This window comes from Polypterus senegalus, chromosome 16 (genome assembly GCF_016835505.1).
Source record: "Polypterus senegalus isolate Bchr_013 chromosome 16, ASM1683550v1, whole genome shotgun sequence".
Classification (NCBI taxonomy): Eukaryota; Metazoa; Chordata; class Cladistia; order Polypteriformes; family Polypteridae; genus Polypterus; species Polypterus senegalus.
The window spans coordinates 37,546,513-37,566,244 of record NC_053169.1 but is presented as its reverse complement, the minus strand read 5'-3'; the positions used below and the strand labels follow the sequence as shown (position 1 = coordinate 37,566,244).

The 19,732-nt window shown below is 39.6% G+C and overlaps 1 protein-coding gene across 4 annotated transcripts in view; it reads right to left on the bottom strand.

The window, feature by feature from the left end:
- The window catches only part of wdr27 (WD repeat domain 27), a 332,022-nt gene that overhangs the window by 167,522 nt on the left and 144,768 nt on the right, over positions 1-19,732 (bottom strand). For all 4 annotated transcript variants that reach the window (XM_039738896.1, XM_039738897.1, XM_039738898.1 and 1 more), the window contains exons 20-21: positions 18,787-18,884; positions 3,858-3,979 (exon numbers count right to left, since the gene is read on the bottom strand). In XM_039738896.1, the coding sequence (XP_039594830.1) occupies positions 3,858-3,979; positions 18,787-18,884 (220 nt within the window). The remainder of the gene's footprint in view (positions 1-3,857; positions 3,980-18,786; positions 18,885-19,732) is intronic.

Sequence of the window (19,732 nt, the reverse complement as noted above, 5' to 3'; positions counted from 1 at the left end):
CAAAGTTAACTCCTCACCCCCTCTCACTTGATTCCAACAAGAGGATATCCAAGAGCAGAACAGATGGTAAGAATAAAACTGTCAGTAAGGTAACCAGAGGGCATACTCCAGCATAGCTTGCAATGAGATCTGCAGTGAATATAGTAGGGGCGTTGTATAACTTCTGGTGTGACACAGTGATTATTTAATCTAGCTCCCAGATGAGGCAACGAATTAACAGATAGAAAAAAAACAACCATGAAAATGCAGAAGTATAGCCCATAAGCCGAACAGCAGGGGATAAGATGCCATATCCAGTGTAATGTTATCAACCAAGATCTAGCCACTCTTCACACAGCCATCTACTCCCTAATTACCACCCAGGAATATAAGGTTCAAAAACATGTTAGCCAGCTTGCCCCAAGGGCTTGTGCAAGACCTGTGACGGGCAATAAGATTTTAATGAATACAATGGAACAACAACAGACAGATCTCCAACATTTGCAGGTCTCCAAAAAGTTCCGAAAAATTTCAGAAAATCTTACAATAAAAACCAAAGATTTTAAATGGGCAGCGGCAGACAAACACCCAACAGAAAGTAGTTTTATGCATGTAATGTACATTTTATCACTCATCTAGGTGAAGCCAGACAGAACCAATAATAAATAGTTACGTTTTGCTTTACTGTCCACATGATTGCAATCATTACTGCCAATGCTTTCAATCCAGGGTTAAAGTTATTGTACTGATATTTTATTATGATGATGCAGGGTGTGAATGTCTGCTGTCAGAGTGATCATTTACAACAAGTGACAGCACCTTAAGGTGAACTTGGATTGAAAGAACATTAGAATAATCTAGACAAGAATAACCATTCAACCCAACAAAGCTTGCCAGTCCTATCCACGTAATTCTAATTTTAAACGTCCCTAAAGTCCTACTTCTACCACACTACTTGGCACAACTTGTCAGCTTATTCCAAGTGCCTATGGATCTCTGTGTAAAGATAAACTGCATAATGTTTGTATGAAATTTACCCTTACTGAGTTTCCAACTGTGTCTCCATGTTCTTGATGAAATCTTTTTAAATAACAGTCTCAATCCATTGGACTCATTCCCTTCAGAATTTTAAACACTTCAATCATGTCTCCTCTTAATCTTCTTTTGCTTAAAGTGAAAAGACTCAGCTTTTTTAATCTTTCCTCATAATTCTTGCTCTGTAGCCCTGGAATCAGCCTAGTTGCTGACCTCTGGACTTTTTCTAGCCCTGCTATGTCCTTTTTGTAGCCTGGAGACCAAAACTGTATGCAATACTCAAGGTAAGGCCTCTACAATGTGTTATAAAGCTTCATCATAACTTCCTTGGACTTGTACTCCACATATCAAGATGCTATATAATCTAACATTCTGCTTGCCTTCTTAATAGCTTCTGAACACTGTCTAGTAGTTGATAGTGTAGAGACCACTACGACTCCTAAATCGATCACATAAGGTGTACTTTTAATTTTCAGACCTCCCATTGTGTTTTTAAGCCTAACATTTTTACCTACATCAATCTTCATCTACCACAAATCTGCCCAAACCTGTAAGCTGTGCAAGTCCCTCTGTAATGATTTAATGGATTCTAGATTATCTGCCAATCCACCTATCTTGGTATCATCTGTAAACTTTGTTACTTGTATTCCTATCCAAATCATGTACAGGGTGGTCCAGATCTAATTATGCAATTTTCATTACTCTATAACTTATTAAGTTTATTACATAGAGAATTCACAACTGAATGGAGGATAAGTGGGACATTACATGGAAAATCAGTGAATTAATTCAATGTAAGTCCATTTTCGTTTATTACAAGATATTTCGAACAACTCTTTTGTCTTGCATTGTTTTCCTGAATTACATTAAAAGATGCATAATTAGATGTGGGCCACCCTATATATATTATATAAGGTCAACGGCAGTCCCTCATCTGTTTGGACACCAACCTGATGGACTCAAGCTCCCAAAAGGGGAAGGGGGAGGCAAGCAATGCTCAAATCACCATAAATAAAGGTAAAAAGGTGCGGAGAGTGACTGAATGGAACGTCGATAAATTTAAACAGGTGGATCACAGTCTACAAAGGGCCACAACCTGAAACTCCAACTCCCGTGAACCCATGCAAGACCCGACGGCGCATGCGCAGGGAAATAGCATGTTTGCCGGCTCACAGGCAGGAGACGGGGCTGATGAATGCCCGATCCTATCTCTAGCCGATCAATTGAATAATTTTGATGTGTGGGAGTTGGAAAGGTTACTTCAACCTGTACAAGCCTTTATAATAAATAACTTCCCATATGAAGAAGCTACTTGAGGAGCAGGGGACAATGGCTGAGGTGCCCTTGAGACATGCTTAAGTATACCTGCAACGACTTGGCTGGGGAGTTCCTCATATGGTGAATTCAGCAGTACACGTGAGTAATACCAGTAGCATGCAAGAAAGAGGGACACAGAACGAAAGGGCCCTAGATTATTCAATATCTGGTGCCAAGTAGCCTCAAGCCCTACAATCGATATGGGGGTGATGACCAATCGCCCGGTAAAAAGGTCGGACGAGTCAGAACAGCTGCATAGTGCTGACTTCCGGACACATAAGTCCAAAGGGGTACAGACATCAAGGAGTCTCTCCCTCTCTTATAGAGAGATCCAAACTGACAATACACCCCACATAAAAAAGAAGATCCATGGAGAAAAGCAAGGATCTCCGGATATTGTAGTGCAAGCGGCCCTAGCACTGACCCTTGTGTGACAGCACTCTTAACAGCAAATTCTGATAGGGTTTCTTGCATCATAACCCACTGGTTCCTGTGTCTGAGCCAATTTGCACCCATATAAAAACAACACCCTGAACTCCAACTTCTTTTAGTTTGATGCCCAACCTCTCATGTGACATCTTATTGTGTCAATCATTGTGGAACAGCATGGGCAACAAAGCTCAAAATCTCTGGTGGAAATTGCATAAAAATTCACAAAATGCTCAAAAAATGAATATGAAATACACCTGACTTGGCACTGGCTGGAATCAAATGTTTCAATGAATTGAGGCTGATCAGACAAATGTTTGGATTAACTGATTCTAAAATACATAAGTGTTTTCAAAAACAGAGGAAAACTAACAAAAAATTCCCTGTTTCAAAAATATTTAGTAAAACAGAAATTAAATGAACATTAATTAAAAAGAGTGATCATTTTAGCATATACACAATAATTGGGACACTACAGGTGGATCACAAAAGTTGGATCATCAATATTATTTCTAGGAAAAGAAGTTAGGTGCCTTAGCACTGTACAGTATAATTTTCTAAAAGAAAAAAGGAATTCACTAATCATTAACCTTTCAAGAGAAAATTATGAAAGCAACTGCTGAAAGACAGGCCAACTGGAACAAAACAACCAGTTCCTGAAAAGGAAACAATGCCAAATCCAGGTATTTTCCTAGTACTACACTTCTGTACATGGCTGAGTGTCATGCAAGAACACAAACAAAAAATAAAACATTAAATAAGTCATTTAAATATATATTTTGAGAATTTCCCATCTAAAATAGAAATAAAAAATCCAACTGAACTTCAGTTACTGGGCCAAAGTCTAAAAAGTGAAGTGCTACTGCACATCATATTTCATCATATTTCGGAGATGTGCTGATGTACAAAATCATTTGAGTGCAACCTATGTAAACAGATGAAAATAAATATCTGCACAGTTTCTGAAAGCCATTTTAACACATGTTCATTATAAGTGCATTTACAAGTTGTGTCACTTCATTTACACTGCAATCCATATCCTTAAACTGTTAACTCGAATTTACACTGTTGCATGAAACCAAAACAAATTTTCTTGCCTTATTTTGAATAATCTGGTGAGCAGCTCTGGAATGGGCATCTGGAATGACAGCAATACTCCTTGCAACATTCAAATCAAAGACTTCTACTGAATGATCACACCCAGAACACAGTGCGATGTCTGTAATGGACATGTTAAGGTAAAACATTAAAGAATGATAAAGCAAATATCAAAATAATAAAGTGTATTTGAACTAACTTATCACAAGTTCTAATGCATTTACCTATTTAAAAATATTTATATTACATTATAAAGGATGTTTCACATTTATTTACTGTTGCTTTGCTGGTGCAAGAATAATTGGAGCAAAAGTGGGAATATTTAAAGTTTTTCTTACATCATAGGTCAAAACAGAAACAAAAAGCATTCAGACATCAATTCTAATTGCTTCACAGCCGTACAGGACACGGTAAAAAAAAAAAAAAGAAATAAAAAGCATTTAAACATAATAAACTCAAAGGAAACATATTAACTATTATTAAACTAATAAATATACAGAAAAGTTGCAAAAGAATGACATTAACATGTTATTCATATCCATGTCAATGAGTTGCTAAAGTAGCCTACAGTATGGAATGGTCAGTCCTATTGGACAGGTACAGATTTTTAGCGGCAGAGATCAAAAAAGGTCTTTCTTTTGTAGCAAAGCAAAAGTACTGATGGATGTTAGAAAGGTTGTCATTTAATCATTCACCAAACTTTTAATTATAAACCAAACTCAAAACCAAATCTTTTTTTATGTTTGCTAAGTTAAGTATGTTTGATCAAGTGCCAGTCTCTTGGAAGGTTTTTCCCTTTAGTTAGGTGACATGAGTAAAACAAATTGCATATTTTGTTTAAAAATTTTGTTTTTGGTTTTGACTTTTCTTTGTTGTATTTACAGTATACCATATTATTTTTTTATTAATTAATATTGTATTTATTAATGAATACAGCAGTGTGGCTTAATTTAATATTGGATGTTTTAGTTTTATTTTGCTGCCCTGTCTCCTTAAAGTGGGGGCCAGGGAGGCAGGGCCACCTGATAATGCAGCTCGGGGATCACTCAGAAGTTCTACTGGAGCTTCAAGATTGTGTCCTGATTTTGGTTTCATGCTTCTTGTTTTGATTTTTGGATTTCCTGCAATTTGGACTACTGTTCTTGTTTAAAGTTTCTGCCTTTGTTTTGTGATATTTGGTTTGTTTTTTGCAGGTTTTAACCTACAGTATTTTACGCTCCTTCTTTTCTGCCTTTGGTACTGTGTCACTCCAGAAAATCCTTGGATACTGTTGGTTTGACTTTATGTTGAATGCGTGGTTGCTCGTGGAGTCCTGAAAGAGGCACATTACCTGCAATGTGAAGGAGCATCAGTTATGCTACTACGGCCATGTGGCGCGTTTCCCCAAGGTTGATCCAGTTCGTAAAATTCTCATTGCTGGCGTCCCAAGTGGCTGAACCAAGCCAAGGGGTCGCCCACGTAACACCTGGCTGTGGCAGATAGAGGGTCATTTCCGGAGGGTGGGATTGGACCACGTGTCTGCTTGGGGGATTGCCAACTGGGATCCTGAGTTGTTTCGTCATGTAGTGGGTGAGGCAATGCACTGTACCAGTGCATGCTCCCCAACGTGACTTGACTTTTCTGCCTTGCTCCTTTATTTTGAGCTCTTTAAATAGATTTTAAATTACAAAAAAAAATGATGCTCTGTTATTGTGACCCTTAGGTTTTACATTGATCCTGTTGCTTTCTTATATAATATTTTAAGGTACTTGTTAAGTTTTAAACCAGCAGGCTTTTGAAAGCCCTGCTTCTTGAGTTTGGAGTCTGGCTGCCTGGGGTATGGCCTCAGTGAATTCAGACCAATTCTGAAGAAAGGTCTGTTTTTTTTGAGTTTTTGAATCCAGTTCCACTATTTTGATGTTTTTGTGTGTAATTATTATTAGAGTAAGGTTTTATCTGCAATGTTTATTTTGCACTCTTTCTATTCGATGTACGTACGATTTCACTAAGTAATTTTGCTCAGGTCTTGTATTTTAAAGTTAAAAGTGTTCTTCTTTCGTTACTTTTGTTATTATTTTTGGCCTTTTGAACAATAGTTCCAGAATTTAGGATTTTGCATTTTAGATGTGTATTTTTGCTCCAGTAAAGAGCTCCTTACCTTATTGTTGTATGTTCTGTTTCTTGAGTTCTGCCTATTCAAATTTTGAGCCAGCTATTATGGTGTTTATTCATTTACTCAATCTTAGTTGCTGTTTCGAAGCTGATTCTCAGCTTTGTTTGGTTATTTAGTTAATTGAGGTGTTTATTGATCAATTATTTTCCTGAACCAATTCTTTATTAAATTTAATTCTTTAATTAAATTTTTAAAGTTTAGTTAAGTGGTTTTCTTGAGTTTGAGGGGAATTTTGATATTTAGGCTTTCCTGCTTGGGATTAAATCACAACAATGAGATTGTCAGTGCAGGTTAAGCCGATGTTCTAGGATGATCATTATGCTGTTAATGTGGCCCCATGTGGTCCATGCAGTGTGCCATTACATTTTATTTGATGATCTAAAAAGAATGTAAAAATATAAAGGAATAAATATGACACTTGCAAACATTTGGGCACCCTACTAAGTAGACTCCACTTTTGAAAAAATCACAGCTTGCAAGTGTTTTTTGTAGCCAGCTATGAATCACTGAATTGTGGTTTTGGGATTTTTCCCCATTTTCTTTTGCAGATTGCTTTTACCTGTAAGTATTTTTGGGCTGTCTTACTTGAAGAGGATTTCAATGATATTAACTCTGATAGCTGTTAAGACTATTTCAAACTTAGAACCGTGTTTTTTGTGACAGCAAGAAAGGTTTGCTTCTGATGGATCATCGATTAAGGCAATGTCTGTGTAAGTAACGCTGCACAGTACAGCCATGCACCACCACTCCTTTCTCACCTAAACCTGCCTGATGTTCCTTTGGGTAATCTAAGGGTTTTGCTTTGCCTTCCAGCATATTACAGCATGTGAACTTTTCTTTCTGTCAGTTTTCTTGGTTTTCCTCTCGACCTCCATGTTTACCTTTAACTTCTTAATGACATTTCAGACTCAGATAATTGTTACTGGACACGTTTTGGTATCTTTTTCTAGCCTTCCTCTGCTCTGAAGGCATTAGTTACATTAATTTTCATATCCTAGGTCAATTGCTTAGTAGAGGCCCATTATTATGGAGTACTGTACAATGTTTGAAGTGTTAAATAATTGATCAAGCTCTAGAATTGATAGAAGGTGACAATTCCTAATGACAGTTCTTGACTAGACTAACAGCTATTGCAAGGAACTAATCCAAACCCGACTAATGACCTAATGAGTTCCAACACCTTACAATGGAATGGGTGCCTAAACATTTGCAAATGCCATATTTACTTTTATCATTTTTTGTACATTAACAATTTCATAAAAATGCCACTGCTTTAGTTTGTTTGCTGTTGAGGTTGTATTTACTATTTTGAACTTCAAATGTCAACAAACTATGTAATATGTAAATATGTGGTGAATCAGCAAAGATGGAAGACACTTATCAAGGCAGCTGAAACCTAGCAAAGAGGAAGAAGAAATAAGGAGAATCACATTTCTTCGATTTAATAAACAATTAAATAAATAGCTGGAAACAGTCAAATATCGCTATATTGCTGTGGCTCAATGTTTGCTGAACATTAATCTACAGAGAGTATTTCCAGAATATCAGTTCATGACAGTATAAGGTAAATAATATGGTGTTTTCCTTATGCAGAATGAGTTGCAGAAAGCAAAGCAAATACAAAGAAAATAAAGTATACAAAACAGGAACAAAACCTTTCTGCTGTTCTACGCCTAAAGATATGTATCTGGAGTTATTTAATGCTTATTGTGTCTGACAACCCACTCGTCCCCTTAGTATGTACTCAAAAGCACTTCCAATTTTCCCCACTTTTCTCTGTCTCTCAATCCTAAGCCCCTCTTCCTCCCATAAGCCGAGTCTTCATCCATTTATCCCTACACCAAACTCAGCTATAAAGTGGCCTTAAGTGGCTTTAAACTCTAAAGCATGATCACTTATGAAAAAGCAATTAATTCTGGTGTTGAGTCTATCCTATCTTTAATTCAGGACTACCATACTAGACCTTACTCTAGTGGCATTTGGTGTCCCAGCACCTTAAATCTTTAGCCACAACTCTCTTCTTAATATTGGTACCCTGCCTCATATCTTTTAATCCCTCAGTATCCCCTGCACTCTACACCAGAACATACAGAGCCACTCCTGCTGGCAGTTTCATTCCCAGAGGTAAGTTCTTATTTTGTGCAATGCCTTTGGTGTCTTGCATCAAAATAAATGTGAATGGAAATATACTGTAACACACAGCATACCTATATATCTAGCTAAAAATAAAATGTATACATAAATGACTTACAAACTTTATGTACATTCACAAAGATATAGACACACATACAAAAGTAAAAAAAAAATCCAAGATCTAATCTATACTAATAAAAGGCAAAGCCCTCACTCACTCACTCACTCACTCACTCACTCACTCACTCACTCACTCATCACTAATTCTCCAACTTCCCGTGTGGGTGGAAGGCTAAAATTTGGCAGGTTCATTCCTTACAGCTTCCTTACAAAAGTTGGGCAGGTTTTATATCGAAATTCTACGCGTAATGGTCATAACTGGAAGCAGTTTTTCTCCATTTACTGTAATGGAGATGAGCTTCAACGCCGTGGGTGCGGAGTTTCGTGTGACATCATCACGCCTCCCACGTAATCACGCAGTACATAGAAAACCAGGAAGACCTCAAAAAAGCGCTGAAGAAAACATGCATTATATAATTGAGAAGGCAGCGAAACAATAAGAAGCGGCGAGTGACATATACAACCATATTCATGAGTTCTGCTACTTCGGAAACAAAGCACGATGTAAACCTACACTTTAAATTAAGTTCATAGACAGGCTGCCGCTGGCATTTGTAATTTAGTGCCTGCCCATATAAGGCTGTCCGTCAGCGGCAATCCAATAGCAAACTGCCACGGGTAAATATTCACGGGTGAAGGACTGTGCTTATGGAGAGGAAGATGAGATGGTCAGGGTGGTGTTTGACACAAACTCAACGAAACTGCGAGAGAAAGTTTTAAGTGCCAGGACTAAGGTAACATTAAATAAAGCTATGGACATAGCTTATGGCACACACATAAACATATATATATATATATATATATACATATCTATACATATCCACATATATACATACATATATATCTACATATATACACACACATATATACACACATATACATACATACACACACATATATACACACAAATACATATATATATATATATATACATACATACACACACACATATATAAACATATATATACATATACATACATATCTACATATATACACACACAGCTATTTCGTATCAGTGCAATACGCTGTTTGTTAAAACGGTTGACTCCCGCTTCAATAGAACTTGAAAAGATATATTTTTTCAAATGTGATCGCGCAATTCAGATAGAGTTGACGCCTACAGCCTGCATGCCTCAATGAGTCATCCTCCCTCGCTGCTTACTTTTTACCGCTTCATCTAATGAATACACTGAGTATGGCTTTACCAAAACAATCATTGATGGCGAATAAAGTATCCATTATTCGAGTATGTAGAGCGGGATATATATATACATATATATATACCCGTATCGCAGCTAGAGAAGTAGTGTGTTAAAAAGGTAGAAAAAGAAAAGGGAACATTTTAAAAATAACGTAACATGACTGTCAATATACAGTATTTGTTTTGTGAGTGTTACTGAGTGTTGCTGTCATCAAGGATTTGATTATCATTATTTCTTTCAATCAGGTTAGTATTTGTAGGATGTGTTGTGTTCAAGTTACATTCCGTGTTTGTCAATCGTTGTAAAGATGACAGGTTTCATTCATCGATTCGTTTCTTACTGCATCAATAAATAGCTCGTCTTCTTCTTTATCTGAGACCTGACACACTGCATGCACGGGTTTTTTACACTGTCTTCCTTTAGCGGACATTGACTTTTTCCACCGTGTGCTTTGTTTCCACAGTAGCTGCATTTATGAATATGCTTATCAGGCGCTTCATATTTTTGCTGCCTTTTCAATTGTGTAATTCGGTTTTTGTTCAGCGCTCTTTGGAACTGTTGCTTTTATCTGTGCACTGCGTCAGTTCACGTGAGCCACTCGGTGTACTTGCATCGAAGGTTCCCAGCTGTGCTGGTGCCATCTCGTGCTATGTCCATAGCTTTATTTAATGTTACCTTAGTCCTGGCACTTAAAACTTTCTCTCGCAGTTTCGCTGAGTTTGTGTCAAACACCACCCTGACCATCTCATCTTCCTCTCCATAAGCACAGTCCTTCACCCGTGAATATTTACCCGTGGCAGTTTGCTATTGGATTGCCGCTGACGGACGGCCTTATATGGGCAGGCACTAAATTACAAACGCCAGCGCAGCCTGTCTATGAACTTAATTTAAAGTGTAGGTTTACATCGTGCTTTGTTTCGAAATAGCAGAACTCATGAATATGGTTGTATATGTCACTTTCGCCGCTTCTTATTGTTTCGCTGCCTTCTCAATTATATAATGCATGTTTTCTTAAGCGCTTTTTTGAGCTCTTCTTGGTTTTCTATGTACTGCGTGATTACGTGGGAGGCGTGATGATGTCACACGAAACTCCGCCCCCACGGCGTTGAAGCTCATCTCCATTACAGTAAATGGAGAAAACTGCTTCCAGTTATGACCATTACGCGTAGAATTTCGATATAAAACCTGCCCAACTTTTGTAAGGAAGCTGTAAGGAATGAACCTGCCAAATTTTAGCCTTCCACCCACACGGGAAGTTGGAGAATTAGTGATGAGTCAGTGAGTGAGTGAGTGAGTGAGTGAGTGAGGGCTTTGCCTTTTATTAGTATATATATATATATATATATATATATATATATATATATATATATATATATATATATATATATATATATATATATATATAAGATATGGCCGGCCATGTACCCCGGCCAATACCCCCAAGCCGCCAGGTGGAGTCATCCTTGCAGCATGGAGGTCCCCAGAAGACCAGCAGGGCATTATGGACCATGTAGTTTTTATGCACCGCCCTGCTGGATGCCATGGGGCCACGAGAGGAGCTGCAGGGAGGACCGAAGAGTTCTTCATGCCCTATGACCCGGAAGTTCGTCATAGGAAGAGCGACGGCTTCCGGGTGAGAAAAACATTATTTACCCTGACCCGGAAGGAATAAGGACTTGTGGACTGTTGGGAAGGAACACCTCCGGGTCAGGGAATATAAAAGGACTGTGGGAGATTCCAGACGATGAGCTGAGTTGGGAGGCAGGGTGGCTAAGCGTCTGGGAGTGGAGGATTGGTTTATTGTATTTATGATTAATTGTTTATTGAAGAATTGTGGAGAGGAGCGTGCTTTGTGCACTTTATTATTATAATAAAATATCATCATTGGATTTTACCTGGTGTCTGACGTATCGTCTGAGGGTACAAGGGTGCGAGAAGCATCTTATTCTGTTACAATTGGCGTAGCTTCGGCAGGATTCTCTGGCCGTCAGTTTGGCAGGGACCTGAATTTAAAAATTTATTGTGAACAGAATACCCGGGAAGACAGCGTCACGACACACACAGAAAAATCGCCAGAAACCTCATCTTTATCAAGTCCGTCATGGGGAAGAAGAAGACAAAGCAGAGCGCCAGCAACAGCGGAGGTCTAGCGCTCGGCATTGCCTGCGCTCAAGAGGAGCTATGGAGCGGCAACGCATTTCGGGAGAGATTTCCGGAGGAGGACGTCTCTGACGAGGTATGTACGGGGAATGTACTGAATAATCTTTTTAAATTAACACATGATGTCCCATGTACATACCTCCCAGATGTCCATCCGAAGGCTCTGCGGGAGGCAGAAGACAGACCCGAAGGCGATGGCGCGCTCTCTTTCAGGCAAACGAGTAACGCGAAGCACTTCCGCATTACGGGTGCTGGCGAGGGACACGTGACCTACCACAAGGGATTCCAGGAAGGTGACGTTCCGTATCCAGCTGTTTGTGGCTTCGCCAAGAAAAGACGGACTTGAGTTTTTCGAAGGGGAAAGGGGAGGCGATCGAAGTACCGCTCTCCTACAAAAGGTAAGGAGGTCCGGAAATGATTGATCGGTCCGTCGATAAATTGATACAGACGGATCGCAGTCAGCCAAAAGCGGCACCGCGTCCTCGAAAAGAACTCCAAACTCCCAGGCTCCCTTGCGGGACCTGTCTGAGCACGTGCCAGGAGCGGCCGTGTTTATTGGCTCCCACCCGGAGGGTAAGGCTAATTATGGCTCGAGCATGCCTCCGGGTGAATTAAGTAACTTTTTGGACGTGCACGAGCTGGAAAAGTTGCTTCAGCCCGTGCACAAATTTTTACAGGTGGTGGAAACAATAAAGAAGATCGTTGGGGACTTGGGAGCAGCGGCTGAAGAGCCTTTAAGAAAGCTGGATGAATACTTACGGCAATTTGGTCGGGAGCCTCCTGTGTTATGTGATTTGGCGGTACAGGCAGGTAATGTCGGTACCGTATATAATGTAATAGGGACGCAGTGTGATCCGGGCCCGCTTTTAATCCATAGCGGGTGCCAAATGGATGCGTGCCCTACAAGAGAGGCCAAGCGTTACGGAGAGGGGGGGAAGGACCGATCGAGCCAGAGCAGCTGGATGGTGCTGTCTCTTGGAGCGATTCGATCCTAAAGACCCCGACCCATGTTGTTTATAAATCAAAGGGCGTGCAGACAGTAAAAGGGCTCTCTTTCACTAATAGAGAGACCCAAACTGTGGACAAGCCCCAGAGTAAACTGGAGATCCCTAGAATAAAAAGGGGGTCTCCTGACAAAGTTGAGCAGCGAGCTGAGAGCTCAGGGGCGGCCGTGGAACCCTCCTCAGTGGACAAAGGGGTGGAGAGAAAGTTTCCTGACTGTTTCCAGACTCGCAGAGGGATACACACTGGAGGAAGGCGGCTGTGCTATGAATGCCGCCGACCGGGACATGGATGGCGAAGTTGTCCTGGGAGGACGTGGAATACAAATCCTTTTTTATTTAATATTCCCCCAAGGTTCTCCCGGAAATTTTCTGGACTTCGCCAGGACCCGAACAACAACTCCTCCTGGAGGAAGACATCCCTCGCGGGGCTGGCGCTCGAATCATGATTCGTCACTGGGGGGGGAGTACTGTAAGATATGGCCGGCCATGTAACCCGGCCAATACCCCCAAGCCGCCAGGTGGAGTCATCCTTGCAGCATGGAGGTCCCCAGAAGACCAGCAGGGCATTATGGACCATGTAGTTTTTATTCACCGCCCTGCTGGATGCCATGGGGGCCACGAGAGGGAGCTGCAGGGAGGACCGAAGAGTTCTTCATGCCCTATGACCCGGAAGTTCGTCATAGGAAGAGCGACGGCTTCCGGGGTGAGAAAAAACATTATTTACCCTGACCCGGAAGGAATAAGGACTTGTGGACTGTTGGGAAGGAACACCTCCGGGTCAGGGAATATAAAAGGACTGTGGGAGCTCCCAGACGATGAGCTGAGTTGGGAGGCAGGGTGGCTAAGCGTCTGGGAGTGGAGGATTGGTTTATTGTATTTATGATTAATTGTTTATTGAAGAATTGTGGAGAGGAGCGTGCTTTGTGCACTTTATTATTATAATAAAATATCATCATTGGATTTTACCTGGTGTCTGACGTATCGTCTAAGGGTACAAGGGTGCGAGAAGCATCTTATTCTGTTACAATATATATATATATATATATATATATATATATATATATATATATATATATATGACAACAACACTCATCACTCACAACAGTGACAAAACAATTACATTGACAATCAGGTTACGTTATTTTCAAAATGTTTCCTTTTCTTTTCATTGCTTCTTTAACACACTACTTCGCTGCGAAGCGTGGGTATTTTGCTAGTCTATACTAATAAAAGGCAAAGCCCTCACTGACTCACTGACTGACTGACTCACTGACTCATCACTAATTCTCCAACTTCCCGTGTAGGTAGAAGGCTGAAATTTGGCAGGCTCATTCCTTACAGTTTACTTACAAATGTTGGGAGGTTTCATTTCGAAATTCTACACGTAACGGTCATAACGGTCGATAATGGTCGACAACGTCCGCCATATTGAACTTTCTTATTTATGGCCCCATCTTCACGAAATTTGGTAGGCGGCTTCCCTGCGCTAACCAAAACCAATGTACGTACTTATTTTGGTGGTATGACGCCACTGTCGGCCGCCATATTGAATTTTCCAAACGTCACTAATTCTCCAACTTCCCATGTAGGTAGAACGCTGAAATTTGGCAGGCTCATTCCTTACAGCTTACTTACAAAAGTTAAGCAGGTTTCATTTCGAAATTCTATGTGTAACGGTCATAACGGTCAACAACGTCTGCCATGTTGAACTTTCTTATTCATGGCCCCATCTTCACGAAATTTAGTAGGCGGCTTCCCTGCGCTAACCGAAACCAATTTACGTACTTATTTCGGTGCTGTGACGACACTGTCAGCCACCATACTGAAATTTCCAACGTCACTAATTCTCCAACTTCCCGTGTAGGTAGAAGGCTGATTTTTGGCAGGCTCATTCCTTACCGCTTACTTACAAAACTTAAGCAGGTTTCATTTCGAAATTCTACGCGTAACGGTCATAACGGTCATAACGGTCAACAACGTCCACCATGTTGAACTTTCTTATTTATGGCCCCATCTTCACAAAATTTGGTAGGTGGCTTACCTGCGTTAACCAAAACCGATGTACATACTTATTTCAGTGGTATAATGCCACTGTTGGCCGCCATATTGAAGTTTCCAATGTCATTAATTCTCCAACTTCCCGTGTAGGTAGAAGGCTGAACTTTGGCAGGCTCATTCCTTACAGCTTACTTACAAAAGTTAAGCAGGTTTCATTTCGAAATTCTATGCGTAATGGTCATAACGGTCAACAACGTCCGCCATGTTGAACTTTCTTATTCATGGCCCCATCTTCACGAAATTTGGTAGGTGGCTTCCCTGCGCTAACCGAAACCAATGTACGTACTTATTTCGGTGGTATGACGCCACTGTCAGCCGCCATACTGAACTTTCCAACGTCACTAATTCTCCAACTTCCCGTGTAGGTAGAAGGCTGAAATTTGGTACTTATTTCGGTGTAATGATGCCACTGTCGGCCGCCATATTGAACTTTTCAACGGTCTTTGTTACTTATGGGCCCATCTTCAAGAAATTTGGTACGCGGGTTTCCAACGCTAACTGAATCCTACTTACGTACATATATACGTCCATAGCCTGCAGCTCGGTCACCGTGTGAGGCGGCATTGGGTCCCCCATCCCAACGCCTCCCACGTTGTTGGCTGCCTGCCTATATAAGGCTGTCCGTCGCTCCAGTCTCTACATTCCCTTCCTTGCTTCGCCACGGATTCACGTCTCCCTGCTGATAACTACAGCCTTTTATTTAATCCATGGCTTCTCCGCTGTTTTATTGTTCATTTATTACGATTATAGTTATTGTGTAGGTATTTTAGACTTACTTAACATTGTTCAGGTACCCATTTCTTTTATCATTCCAAATGTACCCGCATTAACATGTCTATTGAGGTGATCACCATCGATCAAAGAACTGTCATTTACCGAGTGTCAATTCCCAGAGATAGCACCTACCTTTTCCATTCTTTTTGTTACATATTGCACGGCCATATCAGGCTCACTCTTGATATCCGGAGGAACATTGTGTCTTATGTATTGAATGACTGGGACAGGTTCAAGGTGTGGACTGATGACGGTACAGGAGATAATTATACTACACAGGAGCACTATAAGAGTGAAATGCTTAAGCCCTTCACCTATGCATCTGCATGTGAGTTGATGGCTGCCGCTGAATTGTTCGGTTGTTGCTTTCAAGTGTACCGAAATGGCCAAATATTTTACATCTTTCAACAACCACCAATGCCTCTTAAACATCTTAGATTCACAGGTGACGATTTCAGTAGTGGACACTTTGATGCTTATGAATATTTAAACTCTCAAAAGATGGATGTGAAGTTATCGATGAAACCGGTTGTATGCTTACAACGCTTGACGGATGCCGAATGTCACTTCAACACAAGTCCTGCAAATACTGTCGTAATTGGAACAAACTATGAAACTCAAACCGATTATGACAGCAGCAATCCAAGCTGTGAGATTTGAAACAAGATAACTTTTCACATGGTTAACTGTACGTTGCATGCTCAAGAGTAAGCTCAGCGCACAGCTTGGTCATATTACAACCGGAGGGCCGAACTGACAATGTGGTTTACAAGGAGATCCTTAACAAATAATTATTGGTATATTTTCCCTCAGTTTAAAAAGGTTTAATTTTCTTCTTAATAAATATTTTAAGGCAGTACTTCGCCGCTGCGAAGCGCGGGTATTTTGCTAGTCCTTAATAAACTGGCAAAAGTGTATTAATGAGGATTTTGCAATCCTGATATGCTCTTGCCCATTTGTATGCATAATAAAAAAACTCCTGGGACGAGACAATACTTTTTAGAGAGAAACTTCCACGTCCCATGAGACGAGACTTTGTGCCAAGAAATGTAACCACTCCCGAGGCCGGAAATAAAAGACAAAAAGTAGATGAATATGGATGGAAGTCATATAGAATTAAAAAATGTTGGTGTGATACACATGCAGTGCAGGTTAGAGATAATGAAAATACTAAAATTCGAAAGTCTCAAAAAATGGTAGTAAAGACAGTATTAATGCAAACACATGGAAATTATTACTTGTGAAATAACGGAACAGTGAAAACAGATTGAATATATTGTTTGGATTTAAACTTTAAGTCGGAGACTTGCAGATCGTCTAAATTGTGTTTTGCCATCAGGGAAAAGTACTGTTTCTTCCCAATGAAGAGGTGTACCCACGAGAATTAAAAGATTTGTTGTTTGGTGAAAGTGAAATCCACATACGTGAGCAGCACAGACGCGAAGTGGCTGGTGCGTAGCGCAGGCTGGGGAGGTTAGCCCCCTAGTATTATAACATTTATAAGATTTTAGTTACAACACAGAGGGCTGCCATCTGCAGAAATTCTCTGATGACTCTGCAATAGTTGGTAGTATCAGACATGGAGACGAGACAGAATACAGGAAGGTAGTGGACAGTTTTGTTGACTTGTGTGAGCTGAATCAACTGCAGATCAACGCCAGTAAAACTAAAGAACTGGTAGTTAATTTAAGAAGATCACGATCTCCAGCCACTCCTCTGTCTATTAGGGGTCTGGAGGTAGAGATCGTTGAGGAGTACAAGTATCTAGGGGTGCATATGAGCAATAAGCTAGACTGGTCCAGGAACTCGCTGGCCATATACAAGAAGGGTCAAAGTAGGCTGTATTTCCTACACAAGCTCAGATCGTTTAGTGTCAGCAACACTATGTTGCAGATGTTCTATAACAGTGTGGTTGCCAGTGTCATTTTCTTTGCTGTGGCATGCTGGGGTAGCAGCATGAAAGTGGCAGACATCAGGAGACTAAACAAACTAATTCAGAAGGCTGCCTCTGTGGTAGGAGAGAAACTGGACAGCTAGGGAACTGTGGCAGATCAGAGAATGTTGTCTAGGCTACAGTCTATTATTGAAAATGCTAGTCACCCACTTCATAGTGTTGTGGTTGGACAGAGGAGCGTTTTCAGCAGTAGACTGACTAGCATCAAGAGCTCCACTGAACGTCACAGGAAATCCTTCCTCCCCACAGCCATCAGACTCTATAACTCCTTTACCGGTCACTCACCCACACTTTAAGTTGTTACCCTTTTTCTTTATTGGATATCCAGGTAAATTTTTTCAAGTACAGTACTTGAAATGTGCAACATACTATCTGTTCTTGTGTAATAAATTGTCTGCTCTTCACATGACAATAACCTTATTTGTTCTGAAAATGTGCAATATTAACTTAAGATGCAACACTCTATAATTTAGTTTGAAACTTACATTTATTATACTTTATTTATATTAACATGATTACTTTATACTTACTCTTAGTGTAACATGTCCCTTGTCTGTTATTAAGTTGTAACATAAGTAATATCCTTCGGAATTAATAAAGTTTATCTGATTCTGGTTTACTGAGTGGCTGACTGTTTACATGTAATCCTTTTCGAATCTATCACTCAATGATTGCCTTTGTTTTAGTTTGCATTAAAGCCTAGAACAGCAGTTTCTTGTTTGTTTTTTTTAACCCCCAAGTAATATATATCAAACACCTCACTGTCTCACTATCTTTTAATACCTGAGCCTTCAAATACTGCACCTTTCCTAAGTGTTCTGCTGTCTGTCTATATGTATGTAGTTACTTGCTTTCACTGCTTGCAGCTTTACCCTTTCTACAGCTAAAAAGCCCTTTACATCTATGAATAGCATTACCAGTGACGTTTTCCTACAGATTCCAGGTTCCCAATCTCTTATATGAGAGTGATGGATTCTCTAAGTAGTTGTTGAGAACTGCTTCTTATTCATGTACTGTTCTAATATTAGTACTACTGTGAATATAAAGATGAAAATAATCATTCCCTGTGGCAGACACTTGAAGTTCTTACAGGAGGTAAACACAGAATATGTAATAACAAAACTATTTCCAACATTACAGTCATCATTCCTTTAAAAATGACCTTTTACTGTTAAAAGTTTCCATTGTACACCAGATGTATTTTAAATATAACAAAAAGGTCTCTTTACAGTTATCTTAGTTCACACAATCTTAAATATGAAAGCACATTAAGAAAGCAAATGCATTATAATAAAAGTCTTATTCAGTCTTCTCTTATTCAGGGCATATAAGCCTTCTAATATTCCGGCTATACAGATGAAAAAAGGATACAGGAATAAAATTCATTGACAGCTGAAAAGCTAGTAATTTCTGTTCCTGAAGTCATCAAGAATTTTTCTGCAAACCTACAAAAACTTTTATTCTTGTACCTGAAAGAGAAAGGTTTTGATGAGAGAACTGAAAAGTGGACACACACTGATTATATATAAAAAGCATAATGAAAGGCATACAATTTTCCTTAAGTATCCAACAGCAGTCAAGTGGTCTGAGATTTAAAATATTTGCTGACTGCTCTAAAAAATTACAGTCGACCCACAAATAACTAAAATATAAGACCGTGTGAATGAAGATAGTTGACTCCGCGACAACAAATGAGTTCTAATGTAGCACCACTGTGGTACTGCTTGATCGCTGCCCTTTGCCCAGTCGCCTCATTATTTCTTCTGAATGTAGCCATGAAGGCAGTTTTGAGATGAGATATTCAATCACTACAATCTGTTTCAGTTTTGTGCTCTCTCTCTCTCTACACACACAAAACAGTAAGTGTTTTCTTTCTCACTCAGCAGAATAATAAATCAAACTTTCTCATTCTTCAGTAGAGGAAATATACCGCTTTAATATTCCATAATAACACAAATGTATCTCAAGAGTACATGGCATAGCTTATGTTACCAGAGCACAATCCATGCTCAACAATTGGCACATTATTGTAGCTGTCTTTGTTTATTAATAATAATAATAATAATAATAATATATATATATATGTTTATATACGTGTTTATATATGTATATATAATGTCTGATATATTTTACTGAAGAGTATTATTAGGAAAACCAGTATATGAGATTCATCAATCCTTTAGAAAATTATGGACAATCTGGAAAATAACACTGGGTAACAAAAGATATATTATAATTTTGTTTTTCCAGATTCACTAATGCAGTTACTCTTACTATTTTTTTATCTGAATTATACTGTTGTATTGGCATAAATTCA